Below are 17,679 nucleotides of genomic sequence, written 5' to 3' on the forward strand. Positions count from 1 at the left end.
TATTAATTTGGTTCAAATGTATTCAACTCGAAATCCAGAAGTGCCTCAGGTCTCTAACTCTGTACTTCATAGCAGCAGCCCAGAAGATGGGGTTAGTTGGGGGTTGGCTCCACAGACTCCTGCAAGGAGCCCCACTGCTGCCTCAAAGCTGCTGTGGGTAAAAAATATTTTGGGAAGGGGAGCTGCGATGCAGGGAGTGGAGACAACTTGGCTGGGCATGTAAAACTGGGGAGCAACCAGGAACAGTCTGGACATGGCGAGTGAACCGGGAGCCCTGCTGGGGTGGCTGTGCTGATAGAGCCAGGAATCCAAACCCGAGAGCTGCTGGGGAGGGAGGTGGTTTGGGCAAAAGTGTGAGAACATCATGAACATCCCTGCAGGTCTCCAGCCTGTTCCTTATAGGATCACACTTGATCCTACAGCCAAAGTCTGTATCCAGAGAGGTTTGGGCTTGGGAAGGCGCTGGTGGCTGTGCCATGGGTACGTGTCCACCAGAAATCCTGATGACCCCCATGTGGATTTCTGTCCCCTTCCCTTGGAGTGGAAGTAAAAGAACACGCACAGAACTGCTTTTCCCAATGCCCAAACTTCTGTCTGGGGAAATACACCCTCAGAGGAGCCCAAAGTGATTGTGGTGCCCTCACTACAATAGAAATTACCTATTTCCTCTACCTCTGGACCTTCCTAAACTTTATTTACTTTTACCCAAACAGCAGGGCATGTATCAGGCCAAGCTGGGAATGTCAGTCTCCTCATCCATACCTGCTGCTGCCCTGTAATTCCCTCCTGCCACCTTTTCCCAAAAGCACTTTTAACCCTGGAGACTCCCACAATTTTGCTTTCTGTATTTAAAAGTTATTTTCATTTTTTCGAGTGCATCTGTAGCTTGAGCAATAATGAAAAACTGCATTTTGCTTTTTCATCTGGCAAAATGAAGTGGAATTGCCTTGCTGGCAGAGGTAAAAATGCTGTTTCCGTGAGATGTTTCTGGATTCTAACTCTTTGGTTTTAAAAGCTTTTTTTGTTTGTTTGTTTCCAGGGGGCAGCACTGGCAGAACCTTTATGGGCTCCTAATGACGTGCAAGTGGACGATTGACTGATGATAATTAAGGTAGGAAGAGGTGCTGTTAATTTTGGCATCTTCTCATTCGTCCTGTCCTTGAAATAAAATGGTGCTGGCTGGTGGCCCGACGGTCATCCCTCTATTTTGGGGTTCAGTACACAACTGTGGCACTATGGCCAAGCAGTAACTTGTGCTAAAGTGTCCCTTTAAACACAGAGGGAAGGGAAATCTTATTTAAGAACTACCTGGGAACGTAACTAAGTGGAAAAAATCTGACTTCCTCCCCCAAAGGATAATAAGGTCTCTGTTGGTGCAGAGTTGGAAGGGACATGACTCCTATTTGAGAGCACTCAGCACAGGGATTTTTTTGTTCTGCTGAAACCCAGTGGTTGGGTTGGAATTCAGGTTCTAACTTGCCATCTCAAAAAAAAAAAAAAAAAAGAAAGAAACTCAAACTAAAAATATATTTTATTCGTTTATTTTCATCATCTTGAGCTTCTGTGGAAAGCTGGTCTATCTCCAAATGTGGCAAGAGACTGCTTAGTTCTTGATTGATGAAACAGAGGAAAATCCCTGATTTCAAAGCAGTAAACTATTGTACAAACTTGGAGAAGAACATACAAATGTGAGCAGAGTTAAATGGGTTTATAAGTAGTTTTTATGCTGCTTTAATATCTGAATTCTTGCCTTGCTGGGTCATTTCTGCCATGGCTGTTGTGCTCAGAGGCATCCTCAGGAGGGTGAGATGGTCACTGCTGGTCTCTGCCTCCTCTTCCAGTAGCAAAGAGGGTCTTCACCCCTTTAGGAGTCACCACAGAGACTCCCAAATCTCCTGTAACAGAGGCTTTGCCTTCTCTCACAGTTGGGGTTTTCACTTCTGATTAATGGGTGCAGCTAATGGCTGGTTGGTTTTCGGTGTCGGCAGAGAGCTGTTGGAAGGAGAGGGGGAAAATCAAGCTGCAACAAGAGCAAATTCTTTGAACGCAGGTTTACCGTTCTCCGGCGTATTTGTACTTTTTGTTTGGCTTGCGATAAGGTGCGCTGCTGTGGAATTTGCTTGGAGCGGGGATTTGCATGAATTATTGTTCCTTGCAACGTGCACATCTGTGCAAGCCCTCTCCCCGTGCTCCGCGGTACCCGAGCACCCCTTTGGAGAAGGATTTGTGTGCCGGGGTGCAGCAGTTAGCAAAAGCCGAGTGCTTGGGGGAAGGAGGGCTGCAGTGATAAAAACAAAGCTGCTGAAAGAAGGGGAAAACTCCTTCAGGGCTGTGCAGCAGCGTCAGGATTTGTGTGTTTATGCTGTGCGCCGGCTTCTCATCCCAGCGTGGTTTTGCAAAAGCAACATCCTCCTGTTAGGAAAAACTCGGGGAGGTTGTGCTTGGCCTCTCGCAGAGCTCCCTTTTATATTTAGGAAGTGTAATGCCACCAGTCACAGCTGCTGCTTGATACAGCGTGGCCCAAAATTATGTACAGGATGGGAGTAAACAGTCATTGGGGATGGTCTCTTGATTCTGCACTTGGAGCTTTTCATTGGAAGGGTTTCCCCCTTCTCCTAGAGAGATCTTTCTGTAAATCCCTAATTAAGCAAATGTGCTGCAGTGACATCAGTCTGTCTCCAAAAAGAGCTGGTGTTTTGGAGAAACCTTCAAGCTGCAGACTCAAATTATCCAATATTTGAAATTGTGGTGTCTCATAGGAATAGGAAGAGCGAGGAAAGAATTACTTGAGTTTTGGGTGACTTCAGGTTTCATGTACAAAATCAAGGTTTGTATTTCATTCTAAATTCTACATTGATGCTAAATCCAGTGTCCTCACTAAACCTGATGGCATTAAAAAATTTGCTTGTAATTCTCTTATTTCCTTTTCATAGAGAGTAGGAAAGGTTAAGGCAAACGTGTTGGGATGTTCATCTAAAATACTTTGTGTAATGGATTTATTTTCTGAAAAATTGGCTTTGAAGGGGAAAACTGGGAGAATTCCTTCCCCCTAGAGCATCAGGGCAGGTGTGGGTGGTGCGACAGGTGGAGCATCAGTGGTCCCATCCTTTGTGAGGTCCTGGGTTGGGAAGAGCACCGGTGTGTGTTGAAAGCAGTCAGTGCAAGGTGCTAAATGCAATGGGGACGTGGCATTGTGTGGAGCTGTATTTGAGCCTGCAAAGCACTGCCAGAGCTGCTTGAAAGGGCAGAAACCATCCGGGTGTGGAGGGGACAGTCCCACTGACACCACTGTGGTGCCCAGTGCTGTGTTTTGGAGAGGGGGAGCGCTAAAACCACAGCTCTTGTTTCAACAAAGCCCATCCAAAGCCATCCACAACCTCTGCAGCATCCATATCCTCCTCCCTCTGTGCTGCCAGCACCTTTGGGAGGTGGGAGCCACCCTGACGTGCCCTGTGGATTTGCAGAAGAGCTCGACACGTGTGGTTTCCTCCACCGGTTCCAGCAGCGCCCGTCATCAAGCTGTTGTTTTCGGTGCTACCCACAATAACTGAAATGTCTTTCCTGCGAGATAAGTCAGTAATTGTGGTTGGCTCCTTCCTCTGGTGTTTGTTCTTGCAGGAACTTGAAGCTTCGTTTATCACGAGGGTGCTGCTGCTGCTCTCCTCCGGGGGTACCCTCAAGCCTCTCCTTCAAGGATTGCTCCTCAAAAAAGTGCCACAGCTTCATCTTCTCCCCAGGCACATGCAATTGTGACCAGGTTTCATGAGATGAGATAGGAGGTGGTGGGTCAGGACTCATCCCAGCTCTGCACTGCTTTATCCTGGTGGATTTTGCTTTGGTTGGCCAAGGCCTAAAGTGGTTTTTCCCCCACTTGGATTTGCAGTTTCGGTCAAAGGCACCACCCTGTGCAGTGCTTCTGAACTCTTTAAAGATTGCTCTGACATTTTGGGACTTGCTGATGTGCTGGCTGATCCTTGGAGTACATTTTGGAAACACAGTTTGCCCAGAGACCAGAAATCACAAGTGAGGGGTGCTCCTAAATCCCATCCACACTTCTCCCCACCTCTTTCCTGTGAAGCTTCAAACTTCTACATGAAATTTGATATCACAATTGAGGTGAGCTGACCTGGCCTGCTGCATCCTAAAAAATACCCTGGGATTTGTAGGGACTGCTGCACAGAGTGCAAACCATCATTCCCAGCACACACCTCCAGCACTGGGCTGTTGGAGCTGAGCATGGAATGGGGACAGGAAAGAGAAAACTCCTTGCAGAAACCACACCAGGTAGCGTGTCAGGACCTGCAGCCCCTACCTGGAGCTGCTGGGTATAAATAAACACATCCACCCTCTGTCTTACTTCTGACAACTGCCTCCCTGAGGAGTAGTTTATTTTTTTTTTTTCCCAGCAGCTTGTTCTGCAAGCAGGTTTCCTCTTGCAGGTGATTAGGAAAACCTCATTTTTATGTTAATTAGGCATAACTATCAGTGCACAGACATCAACTGCTCTCACATCCTTCTGAGACATGCGATTTTTATTGAAATTCAGTCCTGAAAAACCGATACCAGCAACTGATGTACCTGTTGCCTGAGCAGATGGGAAACTGCACCAGAAGGGTGGGTGCCTCAAAAATATGTTGCCAGGGTGTAGCAACCACAGGTTCAGCCTTCAGGAGGGTTGCAGCTGCAGTCAGTTTAGGTTTTTAGTGGTGTTTGCTTGCTAAGTTTGAGGGTTTCCTCAACAACTTGTCTCCACTGAGATCAAGCTGTGCTAATTTAGTTAATTGCAGCTGAGCACAGCTACTGCTGACACGGGTGGGCCTGCACCTATAGGAACAATTCTTTTCCATGTTCATGTCTCCAAACACATCCCTGCTGTGATTATCTTTGGTCCTATGAGAGGGTTGAGTTGATCCACATCTTCAGTAGAACAGATCCTTCATTTTGAGCAGATTGGCTGCCCCATTCCTGGAAGTGCTCAAGGTTGGATGGGGTTTGAAGCAACCTGGTTGAGTGGAAAGTGTCCCTGCCCATGGCAGCAGTGTGGAACTAAATTGTCTTTAAGATCCCTTCTATCAGAAAAGGAAAGGGAATTCAATCAGGTGTGCTTGGGGTCTGTTGGTAAAACACAAGTGCAGCTGCTTTGGTGACATTTTTTTCACAGTACCAAGCCTAGAGAACACTGGAGGTGGAGGGGCCAGAGGAGAACATCTGGTCCCAGCTGATACAAACCAAAATCCATGAAATTCTGGACTTGCACCCAGCAGTGGTACAATTGGAATTGCACTGTCTTGCCCCAAGACCATGTGCTATAAACCACGTGCAGGTTTCAGGAACACGTTTGCCCAGCCAGACACAGGTCAGCAACGGGATTAGCCAGGTCAGTGGTTGCTAACACCATTAACTTCTCCTATCTCCTTTTCCAGAACTCAGTTCTCGTGATGTTATTTAAGGATTTTGTAATCCTAATCCTTGAGGTTCCTTGCTGAAAGCTAAAACAAATACATCCATCTTATCAGGTCTTTCCAAGAGCAAAGCATGGAAATCCCCTGTCAGGCTGGCACGGTCACCGGTGTTTTCCTCTCTCTCCACCAGCGACTTTTCCTTTAATATTGCTGTACAAATCTTCCCTGGATTATGCAACGATTAAGAAGAAAATTACACAGGAATCTGGCAAGGGTCACACGGACCCCTCGCAGCTCCAGCTGATGGGTGGATGGATTTGTGATGCATTAAACACACGGACAATCTACTTGTGGTGCAGAACCACCAGTGCTTGGTCAGGGATCTGTTCCCTTTTCACACAGAGTCATCCTGAGGGCAAGCAGATATTTGGGTTGGGGATTTTTGTATGTGGATGTACACAGGGATGTAAGGCAGGCTGGAAAATGGAATTATTCTGTGTATTTCCAAGGGCTGTGATCCTTTACCTGTGGTGGTGTAAGGTGGGTGCAATTTTATGGGAAGTGATACCTGGCAGCAGGTAAACGGCTGCAGGTGGGGAGAAGCCAGACAAGCTTTTGATGCGTATATCCTCCAGTTCTGACACAAAATGTGAATTTGTCTTACAAACTCCACCGGTTGCTCTGAGCTTCATCGAAATATAACAACACTTGGGGTGAGAGAGGGCACAGTTGGCACCTGTGGAGCCAAGGGATGAACTCGCTGGGGAAGGAGGTAAATTATTGCTTGGGGAACATGGAAGGGTGATCTGGGGACCAAGGAGGAGGACAGCTTTAGAGAGAAACTAGATTTTGGTTGACCATTGCTGAGGGAATTTAATTCCCAAACTTGAATTTACTGCATTTTAGAGATACCCATCAGTATGCAAGACATTTTCCCTTTCTCTCCTGTCCTCTCTTAGCCAGGTGCTTCTGCCCAGCGTATAAGTTGCAGTGCAGGAAGTGGGGGGTGTACCAGGTGAAATGTGGAATATTTAGGGAAAGAAATACTGTGATCCATAGTTTTGCTGCTGCAGAGAGCATTTGTGGGATGGGAGCTGTGTCTGAGCTGCTTGGCTGGGTTCTGCTTCCATTTGATGTGGTTCGTGTGCCTTGGTGAGCAATTCTCTCTTGGGAGAGCTGGAGGGAGAGGAGAAGCTCTTTAAAGTGAAACACTTCAAATACAGATGGAGTTTATACTACAATAAAGCTGTGTTTTACCTCTTCAAGGTTCTTTTTCCCCTGTGGAAGGTGCCCAGCTTGGCTGCACCTCACTCAGCAGATGTTCTTGGCAACTTCAGGTCTTACCTTGGGCTGAGCTTTGAGGAAGCACAAGGTCAACCTGCTGTCGTTCTGGAGGAAGTTTGTAGGTTCAAAATCCAACTAGACCTGTTCCTTAATTTAAAAAAAAAAAAAAAGCAAGCAAACAAAAAATGTTAGTATGGACCTCCTCCAGTCTTGTGCAAGGGGGTAGGGAAGTCATAGAATCATAGAATCACAGAACCATAAAATGCTTTGGGTTGAAAGAGACCTTAAAGACCATCTAATCCAACACCTCCTGCCATGGGCAGGGACACCTTCCACTAGACCAGCTTGCTAAATCAACAAGATCATGTGAACAAGACGATGATTTTGCAAAAAAACTTTGCATTTGAGACAAGCTAGTTTTGAGGAAGAAACGTTGCTGTTTCTTCCCCAAAATGAGTGGATGTTATGGCATCCAAACTGACACCTGAGCTTCTGAGGCACAGGTGGGACTGAGCAGGATGGTCTCTGCAGCTGCATCCCGTTTGGGTTTAGTTATATAAGGTTCCTCCTTGCAGAGAAAACCAGTGAGGAGGTGAGAGCTCTGTAAGAGGGGGAAAATGGTTCAAGGGACTAAGCAGTAGAAAGGTGGTGGAGTAGCTGTGGAAGCTGGGTTGGGTTTTTCAGGAGAGAAGTTGGTCAGGATTTGTGTTGTGTTGGTGTTTTAGTCCACGCAAGAGGACTCAGATGTGAGGAAGGAAGGGATGGGAGTTCAGCAGGCACCTGCTGGGATGTTCAGTGTCTCCCTGCCTTCATCCCAAAGGTGAACTCAAAATCACAGGTAGTGACCATGAACAGTGTGAACGGTCTGGATGGAAAGAGTTAAATCTAAGCAAAAATGAAATTATTTGGAAGGGCTGGAGCTCTGCCCTTCAGTGCTTCCCCAAACTGGAATGTTCAGGGAGCCCCAGGAATGGCTGAAACACCTCGGGATCCCCATGAAGGGTGGTGTTGGCTGGATTTTTATCTTCCCAGTCTGTCTTGGAGTGAAAACACAGCAGAGAGGATGAGGTTTCACATGGGGAGAGCAGGTGTCCTCTAAAGACACCAGTCAGTGCTGAAAAACCAACCTGAAACTCCAGCTGCAGAGGGTCAGTGCCTCCAGCTGCCTCAGGCCACGCCACTGCCAGCTCAGCATGTCTCCAAATGCTGCTGGGGAAGGAAAGCAGAGCCCTGGTCCTGCAGGAGCTGGGCTACAAGAATACCTTGACATGCACATTGTGGTGCTGCTCCACCTCCTTCCAGAGCTGCCAGATGCTCAGTTGGGCTGTCCTGGAGCTCAGACACACCTTGGGCAGGATGGAGATTTGTTTCCTCAAATGACAGGTCACAGGAAATGAATTTTCTCTTCAGCTGCCACTGTGGTCAACCTGGCCTGAGTGCCATCAGCAGCATTAAAACCACCCTCAGATATTTCACCAGGGATGCTAACAGGTGTCCACAGCATGAAAACAAACTGGGAATCCCCGTATGGCACTGGTTTTGAGCCAGTTGATTGATGGAAGGTCAGCTTTGCAGGAGGATGCTTCCCAGCTACTGTTTTGCTTCACCGGTGAATCTGTTAAAAGTCCTTTTCCCAAGCAGCCAGAGGTTCCATCAAAACCTGTTTAATATCTATTTCTTTATTTTTATGTGCTTTGAACAGAGCCTGAAATGTTCCATTTGGGAAGATGGTTTAGTGAGATGTTGGCTGGCAACCCAGCTCTGCATTAACTGCTTTAAAACCATCTACTCCCCGCTTCCATTTTATTTGCCTTTAAATAAAAAAAAGATAATATCTGCTAGACACCGGTTTGTTCATCCCTCAGGCGGGTGTTCAGGAGTTTTCACTGTTTTTAAAGTGGCTGTTTCTGGGCTTTTGGAAGGGCTGTCAGCTTGCTGAAGTCCATGATGGATCTGTAAGAGGAATCTCACAGGAATCCTATCTGCTTAATTGGAAATGCTGGTTAAGGGATGGGATGCAGACGATCACCAGGATGCTCAGCCACACCTTTGGTCCACACACTGTGCCCTGGGCATCCGTACTTTGTAATCTCATGGGGGCAGCCCTGGAGTTTGAGCTTTAGCAGGGGAAGAAACTCTTCCTCAGTGCTTCATGTCTTGCTTGTAATGAAATGACTTTATTTTCTTGTGCAGCAATCGTAATTTTAATAAATTTTCCCCGTCACAAAAGGAAAGAAATGTCGTGAACTGATTTGCTGCTTCTCTTCACCGTGAGGCAGATTTTTCCTTTTCAAAGGAAAATACCTTTTAAAACATTTGCTCTGCTTTTCAGCTTGAATGATTTCATCCATACTCTGATTTTTATTAACAAAGGCTCACAGCAAGATGACTTTCAGCCCTTTCAGCTGTTGATTTATCCCAGTCTTTATTCTTGGGAGCAAAAATATGGAAAAATTCTCTGTTACACAATTTTTAACATACATTTTCAGAGTTTCATACCACAGGGTGTTGTGGGGTTTTTTTTCCCCAGTGATGCTTTAACATCTGAATTTGGTACAATTCGCTGCTTTTGAAGCATTTGGTGACTTTTGCTTTGTGCTTGATCCAGTTTTGATGTGAATTCTGTTTCGGGGGAGGAGCAACATTATTTTTTTTCTCACCAGCCTACATGGCATTTAATCCATCTGGAGCACGTGGCTGCTGTAATACAGAAACCACACTCTTTTTTTTTTTCACAAATTCTTCCCTGTGTGACTTCAGTAGTTAAAGCTGGTTCAGTCTCCTGCCCCGGGACTGCTGTGCTGGAAGCTGAAATCTGTTTGTGTTTAAAGATGCTGCTTCTATTTTGGTAGGAAAATGCATCATTGAGAAGTCTTTCTTCCCACTAGCTGCACACTCAGCCTGAAATACAATTTCCAGGGGCACATCCTAATGAAATAACCCACTGGGACACAAAAAAACCTGCTCCTGATAGTGGGACCAAGCTGGATGCTTCCCAAAGAGAATAAGTTAAAGTCTTGTGTAGCAGAGGTTGGGCACAATCGAGGTTAGTGAGTGATGAGATGGTGTTAGGAGAAAGTTGTTGGCTAAACAAAGTCTGATGTGTTACAGGATAGGAATTTTTATACTGGATGCAGTATCTCATCAGCAGAAAATAGCAGGAATATGGAAGCACTGAAGGTTTTGGGGCTGTTGGTGGATGAGAGGCTGGACATGCCCTGGCCATTCCCTGGGCTGATCCCACCACGTGGGCAGCAGGAGAAGGGGAGGATTCCGTGCCTGAAGAGGCTCCAAGAGAGCTGGAGAGGGACTTGGGACAAAGGATTGAGTGACGAGACAAGGGGGAATGGTTTCCCACTGACCAAGGGCAGGGATAGATGGGATATCGGGAAGAAATTCTCCCCTGTGAGGATGAGGAGGCCCTGCCACAGGTTGCCCAGAGAAGCTGTGGCTGCCCCTGGATCCCTGGAAGTGTCCAAGGCCAGGTTGGACAGGGCTTGGAGAAACCTGGGCTAGTGGAAGGTGTCCCTGCCCATGGCAGGGGGTGGAATGAGCTGATCTTTAATGTCCCTTCCAACCCAAGCCATTCTGTGATTCTGATTTTAGGATGATATTTTCATTCAATTTAAATAGGCTGGGATGCAATGAGGGTTATTAGTGGAGCAGTTAATTAACCCATGGGACATGTGAGGACGTGCAAGGGCTGTCTGGGCACAGCCAGTATCACTCAGAAAGCACCAAACACAGTCATTTCACCTGGAAACTTGGGATTCACAGGAGAACAGGAAGAGCAGGGTTCTCAAAGGCACATCCAGGGATGTGCTCTCGAACCAAACTTCAGAAGTTAACAACGTGGTGAAGAATGAAGGAATTTCTCCCCTAAAAATGGATGCAGTTGCGTAGAGGATGTGTGCAGGAACTGAAGAAACCCCCCTACAGTTACCTTTCCATCAGTATCACTGCCTCCCTCACACGGATCGAGATGAATCCAGTGGGAAGGACACAACACTGGAGAAAGGGTTGGGTGTCCCTTTGTGACAGCCACCATCCCCACCAGCTGATGATCCTGATGATCCTGCTCCTCTTATCTCACATCATACACCCCATCCTTACCAGTACTCCTAGAGGGATTTACAGAGCCTCTGAAGCGATTGAAGTGCTCACAAGTATTTGAATGTCCCAGTAAGTATTTATCTGCAATTAAGGTCTTGGAAAAACATTGTGAAACACGAGCCATCATGAGAGTCCTGCTTCCCTTTGTGGCAAACTGGCAAATGCTGGCTTTGATCCTCTCTTATCCCCATGGATCTGAGCCATCTTCTTTCTTCTTTGCAAGGAGGACCCACAAAAGCAGCTGGGACTGCGCACAGGGCCCCGAACAAGCGGCAGCCAGGCTCATCTCTCCAATTTTCAGGCTCACCAGCGCCTTTTGTGAGATAGTACCAGCTTTGGTACTTCAAAGAAAGGTGTCAGAAATGCAAAAATGAGCAATTAAGGATTAATCTGCTTGTGGGGATGGGTATCTGCCTCCCCCTCCTGATTGCACTGTAAATTAGTGGTTGACTTGAGCCCTGTAGTGGAGCTATTTATACCTCGAAGGTTTGAATTATAGCTGGATAGATTATATCATCCCTTTGTTTAATCCTTTTTCCTTTCTTCTGTCAGGCTTTTGACCTCAGTGATTTTCAAAGCAGTCAGATTCGCTTCCTACGGTTTTCTTGTGATGGTATTTGTATCCAGGAAAGGGGAGGAGAATTTAGATGGCTTTTTCTGTACCATTTTATTTTCTCTTGCTCGCCCTTACTCATTTCCTCATTCAGCAGCCCAGTCCTTTTTTTTTCTTTTTTAACCTTTTTAGGCGTTTTCGTTTCACAACCGTCATTGCCTTTCTAAGGCTTTTTATTTTCTAGGGCTTCAAAACAGCAGAGGTGAGGGGCAGCCTGGGTGAATATTCCACTTTATAGGCTTGAATCTTCCCAAAAAGCTTTGGAATGAAGATCTGCCACGCACCTGCCTGCTGGTCAGACCTACAGCTCTCCTTCCCCCCCCGCCACCCAAGGACTGAGTGGTGTGAGGGAGGGTGTTGTTGCTCTTGGATTTATTGGCTGTGATTTTGCAAATAAATGCTTTATAATCACTTCCTTGCTGCTCCTTGCAGCCAAGAAAGGGAGATGTGCAGCCAGGGAAGGGCAGGCTGCCTCCCTGTGCTCCAGCTTTCCCTGTGGATGTGCATTTCCTATTTCCAAGACTGCTTTATTTTAGACCTCTAATAAGTGTTAGAGGGTTTAGAATGTATATTTATTCTTACAGCTCTCTAAAAGTTGCATTTTAAACAAAAAAACCCCAAAGTTGGCCCCGGGTCAGTGGCTGCAGTGGTTCCTGGCTCTTTGCTCTGCTGCTGCAGTTTGGATTTTCCCGTACTTCCCGTCCAGGAGAAGCCATCAGAAAAATAAAGGGCACAGGAGATGTGGAAATCAACTGAATATTTTTAACTGTTAGAACATGCTGTACAAGGGTGGGAATTAAACTTTGCTGCTGGAGCAAGCAGAGAGTTCCTCTGCAGTGTGAGCTTCTCTCACATCCTCCTCCATGGGTTTTCCTACCTGGAGCAGCCCTCCCATCCAAAAAAATCCCGTTGGCCTTCAGATCCTTGTGTAGCAAGGACTTACACACAATGTTTTGAACAAGAGGGAATGAAGATATCCAGCAGAACTCCTGACAGGAGTGGAGACCTTTAAAAGTGAAGCTGAGCTGGGCTGGACACCAGCTGGTGGGAGCAGGAACATCTGTGGGATGGGAACAGCTTTTAATGGCTTGTAATTCCCCATCCCTGTACTTCCCAACCCCTGGAAGTGTTCAATGCCAAGTTGGATGGGGCTTGGAGCAACCTGGGCTGGTGGAAGGTGTCCCTGTGCCAGAGGGAGGATCTTGAAGTAGCAGGAGGCTCTTGGATCTAGTGGGTCATTATTTGCTACAGTGGCAGAATTTCCATTATGATCAAACCCAAAATCACGATTTTTTGTAATAAATTAGAATAGCTTTTACCACCAGATGTGGGTGTAAAATCCTGTGGGGAAATAGGATGGTGGTTGGAGTAGAGTTTTCCGATCTAGTGGTTTTTAGGACTTTTTCAGTGGAAAAGTCATTGCATTTTTGATGCCCTTTATCAGCATGTGCTTAACCTCCAGCCTGGTGGATATTTGGGGGTTTGTTTATCTTTTGCAGCCCTTCCAATTTTTGTGAACAAATAATATTTCTTTGGAGCAGCATTTGAGCCCTTGGTCCTTTTTTTCTCCAAGCTGCTGCCCACAATTTGACCACATCTCAGCCTTTCTCCTCCATGGTATTTCTGGGAAGCCGAAGCTGTTGCCTGGTGCAGAAAGGCCAATCGTGGGATAAACTCAGATCCTGCATCTGGAATGAAGTTGGGAATATTCATCAGGCAACACCAGTATCATAACCTTCATTTTCATACATTTGGGGAGTGTTGCAAGCAATTAAGGCTGATCAGATGGGACGGGTCCCTCTCCTCTCTCCCCTTATCCCACCCTTTCTTACTCTTTTCTTTGCCTTCATTCCCTCCTCCCTAAAAAAGGAGCAGGGGAAAGAAAAGCAAAGTAACTTGTGTGGATAGAGGGGACGTGTAATTATGAGCAGTGGGACCAATTTAAAAAGGAAGATTTCAGAGAGACTCAGACTTCCTTTGACGTGTTGAGGGGTTTTTGGTAGAGGATAAAAGGAAAATAAACTAATTTATTCCTAGATTGTAATTCCTTTTTGGTATTAATCTGTTTCATTAGTGTAGTTCATAAATGCACACAGGCAGGGGAGAGAGGGGGGCTGCAAATTGAAATGAAGACACTGTTGAAAGGAAAGTCTTGCTAGGAAAGGCTTCCTGCAGGGAGCAATCATATCCCAGGAGAAGAGCTGGAAACTCCATCGCTTTGGACTTTTGTAAGGGAGACTGGATGGAGCAATTTGGGAAATTTCTTATAGGGAGCAGTTTTTCTGCGTGGTGGGTAGGACCAGATGATCTAATCGATCCCTTCCCTGGCCAGTCCATGTGGTTTTCATTTCCTCCTGCTGAGAGGTGGGGAGGGGAGCTGAGCTGGGGAGTGTGGTGGCCTTAGGGATCACTCACTGCGTACAGGGTTGCTGTTTTCCTGGGCTGTGATTCTGCCACTCTGAAATATTTTCAATTAAATATTTTCAATTAAAATAGACTTTTTATCCCCTGCTGTGACTCTTCCTAGGCTTAGGAGGATGTAACCCTCTTTGCAGGGAGTGCTCTTCACCTTCCCTGAAGCTGCAGCTGAGGCATCTCCCAAAACATCCCAGTGTCCGTGGGGTGTCAGCTCTGGACCTTGTGAACTGAAAATTGTTTCACTGAGATTTGAACAGCTTTTTCTCTGCTTTCACCCACAAAAAATCCTGTTTGCTGTTTGCTCCACAGGACAGAACTCTGAGAATGGGGAAGAATTTGGAGCAGAATGTATCATCATGGAATCACAAAATGGTTTGGGTGGGAAGGGACCTTAAAGCTCAGCTCGTACCACCCCCTGCCATGGGCAGGGACACCTTCCACTAGCCCAGCTGGCTCCAAGCCCTGTCCAACCTGGCCTTGGACACTTCCAGGGATGGGGCAGCCACAGCTTCTCTGGGTACCCTGTAGCTGGCCATGAACTTTTTATTTCCCCTCTCTTTACCTCTTGGTCATCACGCAGGATGGTGATGAGGAAACCTTGTGAAGCAGGTTAGGATTTGACCCAGTTGTAACTTGAAATTATGTGGCTGCTGGCTGTTGGTGTGTCATGGCTGAATCATGGCTTGAAGGTCACGAGTGATTTGCCACCAACCTTGTTTATCTACCAAAGTGGGTGCTGTGCCTGTTGATGGGAAGAAAAGCAAGGATATATGACTTGATATGGATTTCCAAGGAGGAATGGAGAGATCTGAGAATCATTTCTTACCTGGGAAGGGTGGTTGTGATGGAGGAAACAGCTGTAGGACATGGGAGGAGGGAGAAGGTGAGAAAGTGGACTGTGCATAGCATTTAGGAAGGAGATGGATTGAGTTTGGTTTAGTGCTGAGTGTGAGTTCTTGGGATAGAGAGAGCTGGAGCAGAGAGGAGGAGGATTGTAGAGTACTGGATGAAGGAGCAACTTGTGTGGTGCAATTGAGCAGAGGGATGCTGAGCAAATGCAACTCCATGGTTATGTTTGTTCTGGAGACACGGGGGTGGATGTGAACACAGTCCACACGTGCGTGGTTTTGAGGCCATGGGGATTGCAGTGCCTGTCTTTATTTGCTTCTGTACTTTAGGGCTCGTATTTTCTTATTCCATGTGTGAGAATTGAACCTCAGCTCCGCTGTCCTCTCCTAAGGAAAAGCCTGTGGAGATCTGCCCTGGATCTGTGCTCAGAGCACGTTCACTCCCTTGCACAAGTGCAAGGTCAGATTTCTGAAGGATCTGGTTTTCCCTCAGAAGAAGAGATGGCTTTTCAAAGGAAAAGTCCGTTCTCCTTGACAGTGACTTTATCCCCTTGACAGCTCTTAATTCTTTCTGAATTCTCCCAGTGGTCAGGGACAGCAGAAGTTGGATGCTGCATAATCTCCGATCCCCTGCCGGTTTTGCATCCCTCCTCTCAGCAGTGATTTGTAAATATTATTTCCCCCCAGTATTTTAAAGGACATTTTCATCTCCCCTGGCAGAAGAAGGAAGATATTTCTGGCACTGCTGTTGTATCAATTTTGCTCCTTGTTTAAGATTAATATTAAAACTAATAACAACACCAAAGAAAACTCAATTTTGGTGTTTTCCTCTTAATTTACCCATTCACTTAAAGTCCTGGAACTGCAGCTTTGCTACCACTTGAGACTCAAAATGCAAATTTAACTGAAGATCACATGGAAATCAACTCATCCATCTTCTGTGTGATGAGCAAAGGTGCATAAAGGGAAAACCAAACTGGAATTTAAACCTTGGCAGAAAATAGGGAGGAACTGTGGGCTGCTGTCATGTTGATTGTTTGGGCAAGGCAGTGGGATTTTGCTGTGTTGTTTCTATTTAGCTAATTCTTAGCAGCATAATGGCAATTTTAGAAGAGTTATTTCAGTCAGCAGCGAAACTGCAACACAATAAAGATAGATTTGTTCCCCTGATAACAGTTTTGATCAAGGTTTCCTTTTATCCTGCAGTTTTTAAATAATTGGCCCGCTCGCTCTTGGCTTTTATTGTACTGGGGATATTGTAAACTCAGATTGTTTTGAAAACCTCTAATTTTAGACACATCTTGATGCTTATTGTTCCCTTCATCCCCCTTTTTTTAATACCATGGCACAACCTCTGCAGAGAGGCGGAAATCATCTGTGTCCTGAGACTTTCATGTCTAGACTGGATGAAGGGCACGAAAATGCAGCCAGAGCAATCCCCCACCAGCCTTTTTTTAAAGTCACTTCTCCTTCCCAACCCCAAACCCCGTAATTTATTCCCTTTACCGTAACACCAGGCAAAAATAAGCGGATGAACATCATAAATGCAGCTTTATTGAGTGAGTGTGAAATCAGAAGCAGCTTTCCAAACCAGTAGCTGTGTATAAAAGCCAGCGCAGGCATCAGGGACACAATTGAGTTGCTAAGGCAGAGTTTTCCAATCGTGCCCCGTAGAGCCCCACATCATCTCATTATTCCGCTCCAGCGTCAGCCAACAATGGGGGGAAGATAAAAGCCTGGCAACCCGTTTGCTTAGAGGGGTCAATTTATCCCAGCTCTTTGTAGGGCAGTGTAATTTTAGGCTTTTCCGCGGCGGATCACGCCGAAATCCTCGCTGCAGCACTTCCGTAAATAGGTCAGGAGGGGACTCGCCGTCGGGAGAGCGAGGCCGGGATCGCACCTTGCTTAGAGGGAATTATGTTTTCTCAATGAAAATAAGATGGTTTTGTCCCTATTCACCCAGTCTGTAAAGGGAAAAAATGGGTCAGTTGGACACAGCGGCGTGTTTCGGTGTGCTGCGTTTGGGATGGAAAGTTCATGGAGCCTGGAATGGACGCTTTCTGCCACAGCAGCAAGGAGGAATTTGGTTTTTTTTTCCTCAGCAGGAACATTGGAAATTATATACAACAGGTGTTTCACCTTTCTGAACATTATTCTGAAATGCTTGGTTTGTTTGGCACAGATTATAAAGCGGTCGTGGGGCTGTTTATCAGCTCCAGCACTTCTGGGTGACCTTGCATCTCGTCTTTGGAAGCAGCTTAATCCCTGTAGCATCCCAAAAAAAGGATCTCAGGGTTTTTATTGATAGCTTCTGTCAATAGAATAGTATTATTTTGCTATGCTAATCATATATAATAATATGATATTTAGCTAGCAATAAAGTAGTATTATTTTGCAATACTCTGACAAACTGCAGGTGTTAGGCATGGTCAAGGGTTTGGCCACAGTGGCAAAAGACGGGAAAAATGGGGTGAAGCGCCTTATTCCTCCTCTCCCCACTGACAAGCTATTAATTAATTGCTCAGGGAGGAAATGGGAGGACTCTGGAAGGCAATCAGGTGCCAAGGTAAGTGCAGCCTGGCCCTGCCTTTAACTGATTTTCACAAGGAGTCGTCCTTGAAAAGAGCTGGGGTGACATGGTTCAAGGTGAACAGAAGGCTTTGAACATCCATGAGCAGGTGATGCAGATCTCTGAGAGGCTTCCTCTCTCCCTCAGTAGAGGAACATGCAGCAGGCTGGGATCTGTCCTCCCAGAGCTGCTAAGAGCACTTAGGATCAGAGCGCTGCAAAGGATCCATTAAAAAAAAACCTAAAAATCCACTTCTCTCTGCCTTAACGTGGATTTTGCTCCCAAACCACATGGGAGATGGATGGATGTGTGGGGAGAGTGAGGGGTTGTATGGAAACCTTAAGTTGTTCTTCCACCCAAACCACAGATGTCCTGGTAGGCACGGGATAGCCAAATGTTGGAGATGCTTCTCATTTTGCTGGGAAAGAGGAA

General features: G+C 46.2%; 1 protein-coding gene across 3 annotated transcripts in view; it reads left to right on the top strand.

Moving 5' to 3' along the window:
• Positions 1 to 17,679, top strand: part of PTPRA (protein tyrosine phosphatase receptor type A) — a 114,829-nt gene that overhangs the window by 56,041 nt on the left and 41,109 nt on the right. The window contains exon 3 of one of the 3 annotated variants that reach the window (XM_042052977.1): positions 1,040 to 1,111. The exons of 1 other annotated variant lie outside the window; for it this stretch is intronic. In XM_042052977.1, coding sequence (XP_041908911.1) covers positions 1,100 to 1,111 — 12 coding nt within the window. In that variant the 5' untranslated portion in view covers positions 1,040 to 1,099. Of the gene's footprint in view, positions 1 to 1,039; positions 1,112 to 17,679 lie in introns of those variants that run through there. One more of the 3 variants, XM_042052979.1, reaches the window with a different exon arrangement.

This window comes from Corvus kubaryi, unplaced genomic scaffold, assembly GCF_017639235.1.
Source record: "Corvus kubaryi isolate FWS band 111438036 unplaced genomic scaffold, C.kubaryi_AGA036_p1.0 split1-131, whole genome shotgun sequence".
NCBI classification, from domain to species: domain Eukaryota; kingdom Metazoa; phylum Chordata; class Aves; order Passeriformes; family Corvidae; genus Corvus; species Corvus kubaryi.